Source organism: Polyodon spathula, chromosome 1 (genome assembly GCF_017654505.1).
Source record: "Polyodon spathula isolate WHYD16114869_AA chromosome 1, ASM1765450v1, whole genome shotgun sequence".
NCBI classification, from domain to species: domain Eukaryota; kingdom Metazoa; phylum Chordata; class Actinopteri; order Acipenseriformes; family Polyodontidae; genus Polyodon; species Polyodon spathula.
In genome coordinates this window covers 47,898,536-47,915,005 of record NC_054534.1, presented here as the reverse complement: position 1 = coordinate 47,915,005, position 16,470 = coordinate 47,898,536, and the positions used below count along the sequence as shown (strand labels likewise).

The window sequence follows — 16,470 nt, the reverse complement described above, 5'->3', positions numbered from 1 at the left end:
TTTTGATAAGAGCTTTGAAACAGACTTTAAAGTTAAGTGTAAAAGGTTGTCCGGATGTTAACAATTAAAAGAAAAATTACAGGTACATTATTTACACAGTTGTAGCAACACATGGGGACATGTAATGCTTTTTTGTTTTGTTTTTTTTAGAACCCTGCTACTTTAAATCCTGTCTTAAAATATAATTTTTGTTTTGTTTGCCAGTACGTTTTGCACAGTATATTGTCTGGAGGGAGGGAGGGATGGAGCCCTCTTTAGGAATGAACAGTGTAATGGAAGGTGCTGCTTCATTTTCACAAGCTTTTCTTACAGCAGCAAACACTTACTGTAGAAGCGGGACTGCACAGCAAACAGGGTAGTCATCATGGACTGCATTGCAGCCAGTAGTGACTGTTGTGATTAAAAACTAACCCCCCAAAAAGGGTTCTCTGACTACTTTTTTTATTTTCCAATTGAAAAAAACAGCCATGTGGTGAACTGCTTTAACAGGGAAAACTTTTTGAGAAAAGTGCTGAAGTTACTAATAACCAGGACGGTGTTATAGTTTTGCTTTAAACAGTTACATGTTTTAAACAGGGTGAAATCTCATGGGAGGGTCTGGTTTTGAAATTATTTTGCTTATCAAATTTGCAACTGAAGTAAAGGGTGTTGTTAAGACAAGACTGGTGATCTTAAGGGCAATGACCTCCCTTTAAAAAAATAAATAAATAAATAGTAACTTCTCAAGCAAGACTGCCCCCTTGTATAGTAGTCCATCTGCAATACAGAGCAAACCACAGACACAAACTTTGTTTTAGCATGGCAAGTATTTCCCTATTTCAGCTCTTTAATGCACCTTTCTCTGCTTGCTGCAGGGTTATTCATACGTGCCTGGTTCGAAAATAGGCTGCCTGATCAGGCACTTAACATGGCTACAACCCTTCTGTTTCCATCTGTTTTGTGTTAGTGCACAGCAAACATTGCTGCTAACATTTTTGAAGTACTACTGTATGTGTAGATTATGTACATCGGGTAACTAAACCACAGATATGTGTATATATGTACAGCCTAATCTGTACAGAAAAGACTGGAATTGTGACAGATCTGACCAGTCCTGATAGCTATTTTTAGATCACTCTGTTTCAGATTGTCATGCTGGTGTTAATTTTGACTTTTTGAACCATAACATCCACAGAGGAGGTCTGCAGCAATTCTGTTATGGGCTATTGCTAGGAAATACATGTGAGATGTGGAAGTGCTAAAGGGCATTCCAAAACAACATGAGCTGAGTTGAGTTTTTATGTTCTAAACATGTTGAGATTACCAAACCAAATCTTAGCTAATGTGAAACCAATTGTTTCTTGCATGTTCTTTACTGGTACAAACTTTACTGCAGTGAATTTTGGGAGAATGTGGCCCATTGTAACTTCTTGCATTGAACTGCTGTGGCTGGAAAAAGAAAGTGTCCCTGATCAGTTTCAAGTATAAGAAAACCCTGATTGTGTGAGATTGAGACCTTTTTTTTTAACCAAACTGCATTCACTCAGATATTTCTGTCCTCATCCTTGTCAATGACATTTCTTTCTACTATATTCTACTTTAATGTTGACATTCTTGAACAACCCTTTGGTGCGTCTCTATCATAAGACTTTTTTTCCTGTGCATGTCATCCACGTATCCTCCAGTTTTTGCAATGCTCCAACAATGTTGTGAGAATTAAGACTCACCCTGTACATTATAATGACTGATTCAGTTTACTTACAATTTAGACTTGCTCAGTCTGTAAGGCAGGGGTACAAACTAGAATAACTATTATGCAGCACTTAAATACCATACAAGCTCAGTAAGGAGGAAATATCTGGATACTGTATTAAGATAATGATTATTTCAGCATATGCTTTATTGAATTTGAGCTTGATTTTATAGCCAGTAAAAAGCTTACTGTAAAAGTATTGTAAATTGCTTGGAAATAATAAAAAAGTTAGTCATTTGATCTGAGATTCTCATAAACAAAAAAAAACAAAAAAAAGTGGCAGTAGTCACAGTAGACAGCATAATAGAACTTTATAACAAAAGCTATCATTGTTTATTTTATTGTTTTAAACTGCCAATAGTTTGTACTTTTTTATTATTATTTTGTTCCCACTAACTGCAATATAAGTTGTCAAATCAAACAGGACCCTGGTTAACATCTGCATTTTAATCTTGCATGAAAAAAATATATACAATGTATAAATAAATAGATAACATAAGCACTATTCATTTTTAACCTTTTTAGTGAGATGCGCTTTTGCCCACGTGGTCAAACAGGTAACACAGCAATAACGATCCATGATGTAGTGTGGAACAGAAAAACTGGAGCACTTATTTTTTTTTTTATTTTATTATTATTTTATCGCTTCCTGCAGTAATTTAGAGGACAGATCTCAAACTCAGTGCACTAGAGCGGCCATTTTGATAAGAGCTTTGAAACAGACTTTAAAGTTAAGTGTAAAAGGTTGTCCGGATGTTAACAATTAAAAGAAAAATTACAGGTACATTATTTACACAGTTGTAGCAACACATGGGGACATGTAATGCTTTTTTGTTTTGTTTTTTTTTAGAACCCTGCTACTTTACGATCCTGTCTTAAAATATAATTTTTGTTTTGTTTGCCAGTATGTTTTGCACAGTATATTGTCTGGAGGGAGGGAGGGATGGAGCCCTCTTTAGGAATGAACAGTGTAATGGAAGGTGCTGTTTGTAAATTGCTTGTAAATAATAAAAAGTTGGTCATTTGATCTGAGATTCTCATAAACACTACACTTATTGATATATATCTAGAAAGATTAGTCTCTGTATGGATGCCCAGACAGTTGCTTGCTAAGGCCTCAATACAGATGCCACACTGGGGCACCAAGATCTACATTTGTCAGAATTTGAAACTACTGATTGCACGTTTACCATGTACCTTGATCAAGACTGAATTATTAAACTGTGAAAGGCAGATGATTCTTAATTTATAAAAAAAAAAAAAAGTGTTAAACATATAAGTGTTGATTAAACTAAAGAGTGAATCCTATGGATTCCCCTGCTCTATGTTTCAATACTTTTTTTATTTGTAAGCGTTAAAGTTTCTCCTCTTCCACACAGGATTATCTTTAGATAGACAGACAGACCGACCGACCGACCGACAGTTAAATAGTGTTTTATTAAACATAAAAGTCACAGTAAACCCATCCCAAAGCATTACAATTTTAACACAGTAGAACTGTTTCTGATGCCTTCACAAATTCACTATGTAGTTTTAGGGAACTTATTCAGGATCTGCTTAGACACAAATGTATACTGCCATGTTCCTGTGTTGTTTGAAGTCTTTCAGCCCCACCAGTGACTCTTTAACATTGTTAACTGACAACCCCAAACCGCTGTTTTAGCATCTATTCCACAAAATTGCTTCTATAGTTGCTTATCAAGCACTTTCTAAGGGCAAGAAAATGTTCAGTGTTGTCCAGTGTGTTGCCTCTCTTTTTAAATAATAAATGTTTGTAAACTTGCATGAATACTGAATTGCTGAATACTGTTGAATGTAATTGACATATCATGTTAAAGTGATTATATTGCCTATTTTGCAATCAAATTGCATACAAAATATTATTTTCAATATCAAGATATTTTCTCAACTTTACTGACCAGACAGTTAATACCTTACAAATGTGACTATGGCAGCCTTGACTGGCTTGTACGTTCTTGGTGCCCAGTTTGTATTTGCTATTGGTGGGAGAAAGATTACCAAATGGACAGCAGGGATACTGTAATATACTACCAGCAATGTTGATTCAGCTGGTAGCTAGTTTTATTTTGTAGCACAGATGTATAGGGTCTTAAATTTAAGCATAAAGCTTACGTGAATGTTTGAAAGTGCACTGTAAAACAATTTTATTTCTACAACCTTAATATATAAATCCAAATACCATTGTTTATAAGAAATAAAATAGTTTTTGCCTTACAAACTCTGGAGTCTTAAGCCAGAGTTATGAAACGCCAGAAGTGAATAATGTATACCGCATTTACACTATGTGTATCACATTTCACTTGTAAAAGCTGGAATAAAGGTCAAAGTATCCAGAATTTGTTTGCATCATTCATATTCTTTCCCCATGTAATTAATTGAGTGTAAATACTCCATTGCGGTTTTCAGACCCCTCTAGCAGTAATTTTGGTTTGGCTAATGTTATCTTAGATAAGGCAGTAAGATGAATTGGTAATTTGGGCCTGTGAAAGCAGACGTGTATTCTTTCTCAAGGGAATAAGGTATCCATTCCACATACAGTTTTCTAAAAGTACCACAGCTTTAATCAGAAGGGGTGTCCAAATATGTTCCCATAGGGAGACATTCTTGACGATTCTTTAACACAATACAGTAAGCTTATTTTGCCAATCAAATTCTGAGCACCCTCTATCCCTGAAACTATTGGTCACTTGTGTTTAATGTACAGAAATCAGTTTGTAGTTTGTGTCAGTTCAACACAATATATCAGTGGTTGTAGTCTGGAAGGGCACATTTGGCCCCTCAAGCATGAGTTTGAACTCCCCTGAATGGTTGTCTCATTGGGTATGAGAAGTATCAAATAAAAAACAATGTACTGGCATTTCCGTTTCACAGATGGTTTACTTTGTAGTATTGAGCTTCAGTTCAGCAGAGCTTGCTCCTGTACATTTTTAATGTCCTTGCTTTTAATGTCCTCGTCACCAGTGAAGCAACGTCTTCTAGTTATTATTTGACTGGGTACTTAAGCAGACATTGAGGATTCACTGACATAGTTTAGTTCATCTCATCTCAAATAATGATATAAATACTCCAGATAGCTCAATGTCCCTTACTGTCATCATAGCCTAGGTTATATTTGTACTGTCAGACAGTAACACACAACATTATCTGATGCCAGTTGTTTTTGTGGTTCCACTAGGTTTTCTTTGAAATGGTTGAACATTTGTTTTCAGTGGGGTCTTCTAGTTAGAGTTGGACTGAAATAAACAAGTTAGTGCTAGGGAGGGGTTTACTAAGCATATGAGTAACATTTGTAAATTTAAAAAAAATGAAAACTTATTGTCTGCAAAGCTTTAACTAATGAATTGTTTATGTTGTTTATATGGATTAATATAAATTTTATATACACAAAAATGTTGATGAATTGTGGAACATATTTCCTGAATATAATAATACATGAACGTGTATTAGAAATCAATCAATCTTTATTTTATATAGCACCTTTCATAGTGGAACACCATCACAAAGCGTTTTACAAGACGCAGTAACAAGAAAATGTAACTGGATTAATTAATGAAACTGTGTGTCTTGAGAAACAGGGCAAACTGCTGTGTCTTGAGAAGGGAGCCTCTGGCTTGCAGACATACTGAACTATGTGCCTACTGATTAGAGGACCGGTGCCTGAACGGGATTAGGCTGAAGGGACAGTTCAATTATAAGATAATTCACACATACAACAACAATCGCTTTGAGGACATTAAAACATGGAAGGACTGGGAGCTTGAAGACTTTGTTGCTGAAAAGAGAGCTTTTTGAACTGGACACAGATTGAGTTTCCAAACCAAAAGTCTAAGCTTCAAGGAACTGTTGAGTATAATTCCAGTTGCATTTTCCTTTCATGGAACTAAATTAATTGTAACACATTTACATAGAATTGAACTGTTAATTATTTAGTTTACACACTTCGCATGTGAAATAACTTTTAGTGTAACTAAGTAATCTACCTCATATTGTTGTATGAAGAATTTAGTTAAAAGTAAACTTGCCATATATTTAATCTAGGTATCATTAATAATCTTAATGTGACATTTTAGGATTGTCTACATCGTTTCAATCTGAAGCTGTGATTGTATGTGGGCGTGTGTGTGTGAGCAAGCTACGTCACAGCTTGAGTGCTGCTGGTGTGTGAGGAGACAGGCAGTGTCATATTTCAATTGCCTGCTAGTCAAGTTAAGGCAGTGAGTTTTTCAATTGTGTTTTGTACTTAGAGTCTAAGACATTTAAGTTCTGACACTTCTGATTTTTGTTTATTATTTCTGTATTTAATAAAATGCTACTGTTGATTAACCATTCCTTGTATCTGCATGTGAATGTGTGTTTATAGTAAATCCTCGATCTTTAGAACACGTCAATTTAAAATATTGTTAGTAAGAGAACTAATCAACCCAGATAAACAATAAATTATCAATTATTGAACGGTTCCTACATAATATTAACAGTCTACAAAATGCATACAAAAACCAAATAACTGCTAACACTAGTGAAGTTCAGAAAGCACTTTTAATTATCAAGTGGCAAGATGAAAAGTAACATTAAAAAATAGAATTTGGGGCAAACAACTAAAGAACTGGAATGCTTCCATCCCTCCGAGTTACAGATTGAGTTCGCTTGGCATCCCCTCTCCCTTCAGTCCAGCTACGAGGTTCTTGGCAACAAGAATAGACATGGTACCTCTCGTAGCATACGTGGCACTTCCAATATGAGGCAGAATAACTGGAAAAAAAAAGAAACATCAGAAAAGGGGTTAAACGGGATAAAACTTCTGCACACAATAGTTCTGACTACTCTGAAAACTCAGATTTAAAAAAAATAGTTAACAATAGACTGTGTTTTTGTACTGCACCTTTTTCCTTATTTGGGCAGAACAAAAAGACTGATGCAACTAATTGATGTGCATGCATTAACCACAATCAATTTATTTCATGTTTTAAAAGCATTTTATGCGTAAGGCAGAATTAAGAAAATACATCTTGATCAAGACAAGAAGGAAGATGTGCAGAAGTATGTCTCACCACAGCTAAATGCAAAGTCAATCCCTATGATCTATATCCACAGTATCTAGAAGTTAGTGTGGCTAGACTGGCAACCTGAGATTCTCACTGTCTAGTTGGATACACTGTTCTCTAGGTACATGTAAACCTGCACGCCTCTACTACATCTCTATTATATCCCTGTTGTGGGGGTGTGACAGAGATTGGTGTTAGATCTCCCTCCCGACCTGTGAGGGTGCTGTGTAAAAGGAACAGAGTACCCTGGACTAAATGGCATGACAATTTACTCCTTGGGTTAGGTGGAAGTCAGCCATCTAGAAAAGGGGCGGAGCAACAATACCCAAACTCAGTGACCCAGACAGGAAACGTGTTGTGTGTTTGTCTGTGAAAGTAAAAACTGTTGTTTGTCATTTCTAGACTACAAACACGATCCGGAGCTCTTGCTACTTAGCCAGCATCAAACCTGGACACCAGCACTTTCCCTTTGTTCACAGAGAACTGTCTGCATCACGAGCACTAATCACTCACTGTGAACTGTGTCTGTGTTTTGTGTTACATGTCGGTGTGCAGGACTGGACTTTTGGTTACGGGTCAAACCCGAGGATTCTAAATACAGAGTGATACACGCCGCTGTATCACTCCAGCATTATTACTTACAGTCATTTGCCATCAGGCTCTGGACATTGTTCAATCAATAAACACCCTTGCACCTGTAAATCATTGCCTGTGTGTTCATTCTACCCTGCTGCATTGGCTTCACCTGCACTCACTTACCCACTTGTCCACAGGGGGATAATAATGAAACCGCAAAATTTTAATTGAAAGATCAAGGGGGTTATTTGCAAAGGAGAGCCTCCATTATTTCGACCATTTTTTCTACACCTCTGGTTTTCCCCACCGATTTTGTGTTTTCTGCAGAAACGCGGCGGGAATCTATCCATTAGTTGGGTTCACTGTTATTCTGACACTTTCGTTTTAGCTAATTATATAATAATCCAAAGGCAAAAGTGATAGATAATTTAAAACTTCCTCCAGATTGCTTTCCGTCTGCTTTAGAATGGTCAGTACATATAATACATCCGGCAGTATATGAGTGACAACACTTCAGATCATAGATACAACTACATACAAATGCCCAGGCTATGAAAAACAACTTAATTCTCATCACGTATTTATTTATTTATTTTAAATTCTGTGATATGAAGTGGTGGTTAGCCTTTCAGTTTTCACCTTTTTATTTACAATGTAGCCTAGCACTGCTTGTAACCCCACACAGGTGTACATAAACACTTTAATATACATTGGGAACAAAACCCTGTATCTTGTGGTTACGCTACCATGAGGACCCAGGAAGAAGTTTAAAAAAAGGCTACCATACATGGATTATAACTTTTTGATTCTTATGAGGAAAAATGTTAAGTGCAAAACAATGTTAAATGTATTATTATTATTATTGTAACTGATTTAACAGTCCCACCTTTCATATTTTTTTTTGTACAATGTTTATAACATGCTTAACATAAAACCTTTAGAGCAAACAAATCATATCCTGTTATGAACCATTTAAATACAGAAATTTATAAATGTGTATTTGCAAAAACAGGTTGAACAGTTGTATTTTATTTACAGTCGTTGTTGACAAGGACAGTCAGAAGGCTCCAAACACTGACTTTTTTCATGAGGGACATCTAGCGTGACCAGAATGACTGTATACGTGCGTTAGAAGTTTGTACAGAACAGTTCCCTTTCAAGTGAAAACCATTACTGTATGGGTATTTACCTCTTAAGAGACCCAAAACCCAAACATAAGAACATAAGAACATAAGAAAGTTTACAAACGAGAGGAGGCCATTCGGCCCATCTTGCTCGTTTGGTTGTTAGTAGCTTATTGATCCCAAAATCTCATCAAGCAGCTTCTTGAAGGATCCCAGGGTGTCAGCTTCAACAACATTACTGGGGAGTTGATTCCAGACCCTCACAATTCTCTGTGTAAAAAAGTGTCTCCTATTTTCTGTTCTGAATGCCCCTTTTTCTAAACTCCATTTGTGACCCCTGGTCCTTGTTTCTTTTTTCAGGCTGAAAAAGTCCCTTGGGTCGACACTGTCAATACCTTTTAGAATTTTGAATGCTTGAATTAGGTCGCCACATAGTCTTCTTTGTTCAAGACTGAACAGATTCAATTCTTTTAGCCTGTCTGCATATGACATGCCTTTTAAGCCCGGAATAATTCTGGTCGCTCTTCTTTGCACTCTTTCTAGTGCAGCACTATCTTTTTTATAGCGAGGTGACCAGAACTGAACACAATATTCAAGATGAGGTCTTACTAGTGCATTGTACAGTTTTAACATTACTTCCCTTGATTTAAATTCAACACTTTTCACAATGTATCCGAGCATCTTGTTAGCCTTTTTTATAGCTTCCCCACATTGTCTAGATGAAGACATTTCTGAGTCAACAAAAACTCCTAGGTCTTTTTCATAGATTCCTTCTCCAATTTCAATATCTCCCATATGATATTTATAATGTACATTTTTATTTCCTGCGTGCAGTACCTTACACTTTTCTCTATTAAATGTCATTTGCCATGTGTCTGCCCAGTTCTGAATCTTGTCTAGATCATTTTGAATGACCTTTGCTGCTGCAACAGTGTTTGCCACTCCTCCTACTTTTGTGTCGTCTGCAAATTTAACAAGTTTGCTTACTATACCAGAATCTAAATCATTAATGTAGATTAGGAATAGCAGAGGACCTAATACTGATCCCTGTGGTACACCGCTGGTTACCACACTCCATTCTGAGGTTTTTCCTCTAATCAGTACTTTCTGTTTTCTACATGTTAACCACTCCCTAATCCATGTACATGTGTTTCCTTGAATCCCAACTGCGTTCAGTTTGAGAATTAATCTTTTGTGCGGGACTTTGTCAAAAGCTTTCTGGAAATCTAAATAAACCATGTCATATGATTTGCAATTATCCATTATAGATGTTGCATCCTCAAAAAAATCAAGCAAGTTAGTTAGGCACGATCTCCCTTTCCTAAAACCATGTTGACTGTCTCCCAGGACCCTGTTACCATATAGGTAATTTTCCATTTTGGATCTTATTATAGTTTCCATAAGTTTGCATATAATAGAAGTCAGGCTTACTGGTCTGTAGTTACCTGGTTCAGTTTTGTTTCCCTTTTTGTGGATCGGTATTACGTTTGCAATTTTCCAGTCTGTCGGTACCACCCCTGTGTCAAGAGACTGCTGCATGATCTTGGTTAGCGGTTTGTAAATTACTTCTTTCATTTCTTTGAGTACTACTGGGAGGATCTCATCCGGCCCAGGGGATTTGTTTATTTTAAGAGCTCCTAGTCCCTTTAACACTTCTGCCTCAGTTATGCTAAAGTTATTTAAAACTGGATAGGAACTGGATGACATGTGGAGCATGTTGTCAGTATCTTCCTTTGTAAAAACTTGTGAAAAGTAATCATTTAACATATTTGCTATTTTTTTTCTTCCTCTACGATTTTGCCATTTGTATCTCTTAAACATTTAATCTCCTCTTTGAATGTTCTCTTGCTGTTGTAATATTGGAAAAACATTTTGGAATTGGCAATGTTGGCGCGATCCAGGATTTGCATAAACTAGTAAGTATGCTAGAAATGGAGCTGGAAGAAGTGAGACAGCAACAGGATCTTGAGGAACTGGCACACCCACAATTCATGGAAGTCTGCATCACCCCTAACAGACTGAAAGCCACCAGGGAGATAGAAGGTCAGAACAGCTGGGTTCAGGTAGGCAGAAGCAGGGAAAAAAAGAAACTTCGTCAAACACAACCACCAGAAATCAAAACAACCAACAAATTTGAGTCACTTCAGAGTTTTGACCAGCAGAACCAACAACAAGAGAATGAAAGGAATAACATCCAGGACCCCATTGACAGTGGTGACCAGACAGCAAAAGAAGGGAGGTCATGATTGTTGTTGACTCCATATTGAGAAACACAGCAAGTTCAATTCGCAGTTTGGACCCCCTTACTACAACAGTGTGCTGCCTTCTGGGAGCCTCGGTCAAGCACATCACTGAGAACGTGGACAGGCTCCTAGAACGAACAGGAGACGACCCGGTAGTAGTCGTCCACATTGGTACAAACAACATTGGAAGAGACAGACCAAAATCCCTGCAAAACAAATTCAGAGAGCTAGGAAGGAAATTAAAAGAGAAAACCAAAACTGTGGTATTTTCTGGTATACTACCGGCACCTTGCAAAGGACCATATGGACAGCTGGAAATAATTAATCAAAACGAATGGCTGAAGACGTGGTGCACACGGGAAGGCTTCACCTATCTTGATCATTGGACCACATTCTACAACGAGGACTATCTGTATAGACGGGATGGACTGCATTTAAATAACAAGGGAACTAGTCTACTCGGAGAAAAGATCCTCGAGCAGGTTCAGAAGCATTTAAACTAGAAAGGAAGGGGGGAGAAATCAACAAAAAAACAGAAGGGAGACCGCATCAAAACAAGAGCAACAACTCAGGTAAGACAACCATTAAATGTATTTATCTAAATGCTAGAAGTATCAGAAACAAAATTCTAGAACTTGAAGCTACTGCACTAACAAGTAACTATGATGTGATAGGTGTTACAGAAACTTGGTTGTCTGAGAGTGATGGGGACGAATATAATATTTGTGGGTATACACTGTATAGGAAAGACAGGCAGGACAGAAGAGGAGGAGGGGTAGCGCTATACATAAGAAACAGTCTTGAAGCCCAGGTGTTAAACCTGGACAAAGAAAATAAAACCGAATCAATATTGGTCAGAATAATGGACAAAAATTCAAAGGGCATAATAATAGGAGCATGCTATAGACCGCCAGATTCAGACGGTGAGCACAATAATCTGTTATACAATGACATTAGAAATGCGTGTAGCAAAGGAGAAGCCATACTAATGGGGGATTTCAACTTCCCCCAAATAAAATGGGAAAACCCAGTGGGTAGCACGAAGGATGAAATAGAAATGGTGGAAATGACAAATGACTGCTTCCTAACACAATTTGTCAAGGCACCGACTAGAGGGGAGGCATGCCTTGATTTAGTCTTTTCAAATAACGAAGATAGAATAACTAAAACAGAGGTCAGAGAACCACTGGCAAACTCAGACCACAACATGGTCTCATTTGAAGTGTTTTTTTAAAACCCCAAAAGTAATGACTAAAGCTAAGGTTTACAATTTTAGAAAAGCAAACTATGAAGGTATGAAACAGAGACTAACAGAAGTAGATTGGAGTAAAATAGAGAAAACACCCACAGAAGAAGGATGGTTGTTCTTCAAAAATGTAGTACTAGAGGCGCAAAACAATTACATCCCTAAAGTAGACAAATCTAAATGTAAAACTAAATTGCCAAAATGGTTTAATAGATCAATTAAAAAAAAATATTCAGCAAAAAAAGGCACTTCACAGAGCATTAAAAAAGGACCAAAAAGAAAGTACGCAGAAAGAGTACACAGAAAGAGTACAGAGAAATAGAAATGAACATTGCTAAGGGAGCTAAAACCAATTCCAAAATGTTTTTCCAATATTACAACAGCAAGCGAACATTCAAAGAGGAGATTAAATGTTTAAGAGATAAAAATGGCAAAATCGTAGATGAAGAAAAAAAAATAGCAAATATATTAAATGATTACTTTTCACAAGTTTTTACAAAGGAAGATACTGACAACATGCCCCACATGTCATCCAGTTCCTATCCAGTTTTAAATAACTTTAGCATAACTGAGGCAGAAGTGTTAAAGGGACTAGGAGCTCTTAAAATAAACAAATCCCCTGGGCCGGATGAGATCCTCCCAGTAGTACTCAAAGAAATGAAAGAAGTAATTTACAAACCGCTAACCAAGATCATGCAGCAGTCTCTTGACACAGGGGTGGTACCGACAGACTGGAAAATTGCAAACGTAATACCGATCCACAAAAAGGGAAACAAAACTGAACCAGGTAACTACAGACCAGTAAGCCTGACTTCTATTATATGCAAACTTATGGAAACTATAATAAGATCCAAAATGGAAAATTACCTATATGGTAACAGGGTCCTGGGAGACAGTCAACATGGTTTTAGGAAAGGGAGATCGTGTCTAACTAACTTGCTTGATTTTTTTGAGGATGCAACATCGATAATGGATAATTGCAAATCATATGACATGGTTTATTTAGATTTCCAGAAAGCTTTTGACAAAGTCCCGCACAAAAGATTAATTCTCAAACTGAACGCAGTTGGGATTCAAGGAAACACATGTACATGGATTAGGGAGTGGTTAACATGTAGAAAACAGAAAGTACTGATTAGAGGAAAAACCTCAGAATGGAGTGTGGTAACCAGCGGTGTACCACAGGGATCAGTATTAGGTCCTCTGCTATTCCTAATCTACATTAATGATTTAGATTCTGGTATAGTAAGCAAACTTGTTAAATTTGCAGACGACACAAAAGTAGGAGCGGCAAACACTGCTGCAGCAGCAAAGGTCATTCAAAATGATGTAGACAAGATTCAAAACTGGGCAGACACATGGCAAATGATATTTAATAGAGAAAAGATGTAAGGTATTGCACGCAGGAAATAAAAATGTACATTATAAATATCATATGGGAGATACTGAAATTGGAGAAGGAATCTATGAAAAAGACCTAGGAGTTTTTGTTGACTCAGAAATGTCTTCATTTAGACAATGTGGGGAAGCTATAATAAAGGCTAACAAGATGCTCGGATACATTGTGAAAAGTGTTGAATTTAAATCAAGGGAAGTAATGTTAAAACTGTACAATGCACTAGTAAGACCTCATCTTGAATATTGTGTGCAGTTCTGGTCACCTCGCTATAAAAAAGATATTGCTGCTCTAGAAAGAGTGCAAAGAACAGCGACCAGAATTATTCCGGGCTTAAGGCATGTCATATGCAGACAGGCCAAAAGAATTGAATCTGTTCAGTCCTGAACAAAGAAGATTACGTGGCGACCTAATTCAAGCATTCAAAATTCTAAAAGGTATTCAGTGTCGACCCAAGGGACTTTTTCAGCCTGAAAAAAGAAACAAAGGACCAGGGGTCACAAATGGAGATTAGACAAAGGGGCACTCAGAACAGAAAATAGGAGGCACTTTCTTACACAGAGAATTGTGAGGGTCTGGAATCAACTCCCCAGTAATGTTGTTGAAGCTGACACCCTGGGATCCTTCAAGAAGCTGCTTGATGAGATTCTGGGTTCAATAAGCTACTAACAACCAAATGAGCAAGATGGGCCGAATGGCCTCCTCTCGTTTGTAAACTTTCTTATGTTCTTATGTTCTTAAAAGATATAACAAAAAGCTGCTGAACAAGCCTGTCGCACAGTCAGGACCTGCCCCAGAGGACATAAAATCACTGTGTTCACAGACCATTTTTCTTTTCAAGAACTGACCGGACAGGAGAGCTGTTTCAGATAAGTACTTGTTACTTTTTTCTACTATATATTTCGCACTTATTGTGTTTTACACAAAATGTGATATTACAAATAAATCGCTGTATTAGTTTTACTAATTACGCATATGTGTGCACTACAGCCTGTTTGTTTTGTCCACTGTGGCCTTGTACCCTGCGTGAAGCCAGTGGCTAGAGTCGCTCCTTCCCAGGGATCAATCAACATAAGTCGTCTGACTTTGTGCTCTCCACCCAGACTGCAATAGTCTGACTGGAGTTACTTTATTCTCGTTTTGGCTTTGGCTAGCATTACAAGGCAGTTTGTATATTTTTAGTAATTTTTATTACTGTATTTTGTTAATAATTTCTCATTCTGTTTTCAGAGAGACTATGCACAGGCCTTTCTGCAGCGTCGTGCTACGGCACACGTGTAGTGACAGCTGCTGGATTCACAGCGCTGCATAGGACCAAGACACTTGCTTCAGTTGTGGTTGTTTACAATCTGTCACATTATCTTGATGTCATTTTGATAACAGCTGTTTTACTGGCTTGTACAGGTGGGCATCCCTGTACATTTCTACCCATGGTAACTGCAAATCGGAGGACCTGTACCATACGGTACCAAGGTCACTGACCCGCTTTGTTCCCGACCCGGTACTTAACCGGGACTGAGGTTACCGCACCAGTGCCGACTTGGCACCGTGCCCGTACCGTACCAACTAGAGGTCTTCACGGGTCCAAATTGATCAACCCAACCACAAACCAACAATTATTGTTTTTTCCCCAGTCAATCTGGAAATCTGGCTTAACTACAGACAGTGTTTACTCCACCACAAACCAACACAAGGGACTACAAAATGACACATATGTTTGTGTAAAAGATACAAAGATAAATACATTATCTGAAAATCAAATGAACTGAAGTACAATCTCAGAAATGCATGACTACTATTTAACACAACAGCAAGTGGAATTGAGATGTAAAATGTGTTTTGCAAAACTTGTTTTCTTTTTTTGTCCACAATAAATGCTTCCCACACTGCAGACTTGCATTTTTCTGTGAGCTTTTGTTCATGGAATTCATTTATCTTTCACGACTTTCATAAACAACTCCATTACTCCGACTTCTAAGACTGATCTAAAGAAACCCCTTTGATACGAGTCAGGTGTTGCTGCTGTGCTCTGCAAGCCACGTCATGTGCTACTGGGGGAAGCCATGATGTTTAGTACCAAAGAGAGCCTCTAATAGAAAAATCGACAGTTTACTGAGTAAACAAAATCGGACCCGACCCGAGTGTGTTGCGTGACAATTTTGCACCCTAAAACACGTTCGGTACGAGTTGGGTCTCGGGTCCAGGTAGACCTGTGAAGACCTCTAGTACCAACCCAAGGCTAAAGTCACAGAACCAGTACCGAACCGACTGGTGAAAATGCCCCTGGCCCATTACCAGACCAGTTGTTGTCTAGAAGCAGATTGAGGCAACACCTGTACATCTGTATACTGTACAGTGCATTGCTTGCTTCTTTCATCATGCCTGGGTTTTATCCCTGCGAGACATGCAAAGCCAGTCTGCCAGTTAAGGACAAGCACAGCAGATGTTCTTCCAGCCTGGAGCCAGAGCACAGCAAGACGACACAGGAACTGCAGTTTCTGTGAGTTTTGTGCACATTTCTCCACACGCACGCTGGAGAACCAGCTGTGCCACAGCTCTACAGCTCTTACTCCTGCACAGGGCTCTTCCACATCACCCTCCATCAGAAGTGGCTGCATCCTCACTCCATGGTTCTGTGCCAAGGGAGACCGGATAACAGACCAGGATAAGTAGCCCACGTCGTCTTTATCTTCATCTGCTTTCCCGAAGAAGAGATTCACCGTTTCGCGCGATCGGCAGACTTAGAGCTGATGGAAAAGCTCTGGGCAGATGTTTCCCCCTAAGGAACTGTGCTGTCAGAATTACTGCGCCTGTCCCCGGGGAACCCAGGAGGCTAACCTGAACAGATATTCCAAAGCTGCATGCAGTGCCAGTGACACAGTTGCACCAGTACCCGAGGGCATAAAAAGACCGCCGAGACTAACAGTCATCATTTTTCCTTTCACGGCCCAAGAGCGAGATCTACAAACAGATAAGTGTTGAATAAAATACTTCTCTGCTTTTTCGCTTGTGCATTACACTATTAATGCGATTAATTACATATTATAGTAATTACTTTCATATATTGTGCATTCAGCTGTGGTTTATCGT

At 38.1% G+C, this 16,470-nt stretch overlaps 1 protein-coding gene and 1 long non-coding RNA gene across 2 annotated transcripts in view; one reads left to right on the top strand and one right to left on the bottom strand.

Moving 5' to 3' along the window:
- The first annotated feature begins 76 nt into the window (after positions 1-76).
- Positions 77-2,980, top strand: LOC121319443. The gene is made up of 2 exons (XR_005950704.1): positions 77-279; positions 2,713-2,980. It is a non-coding gene; the product is annotated as an uncharacterized LOC121319443 (long non-coding RNA).
- A 3,290-nt stretch (positions 2,981-6,270) lies between these two features.
- LOC121319420 (glyoxylate reductase/hydroxypyruvate reductase-like) overlaps positions 6,271-16,470 on the bottom strand; it is a 35,041-nt gene continuing 24,841 nt past the window's right edge. The window contains exon 9 of the mRNA XM_041256842.1: positions 6,271-6,502. Coding sequence (XP_041112776.1) covers positions 6,381-6,502 — 122 coding nt within the window. The 3' untranslated portion in view covers positions 6,271-6,380. The remainder of the gene's footprint in view (positions 6,503-16,470) is intronic.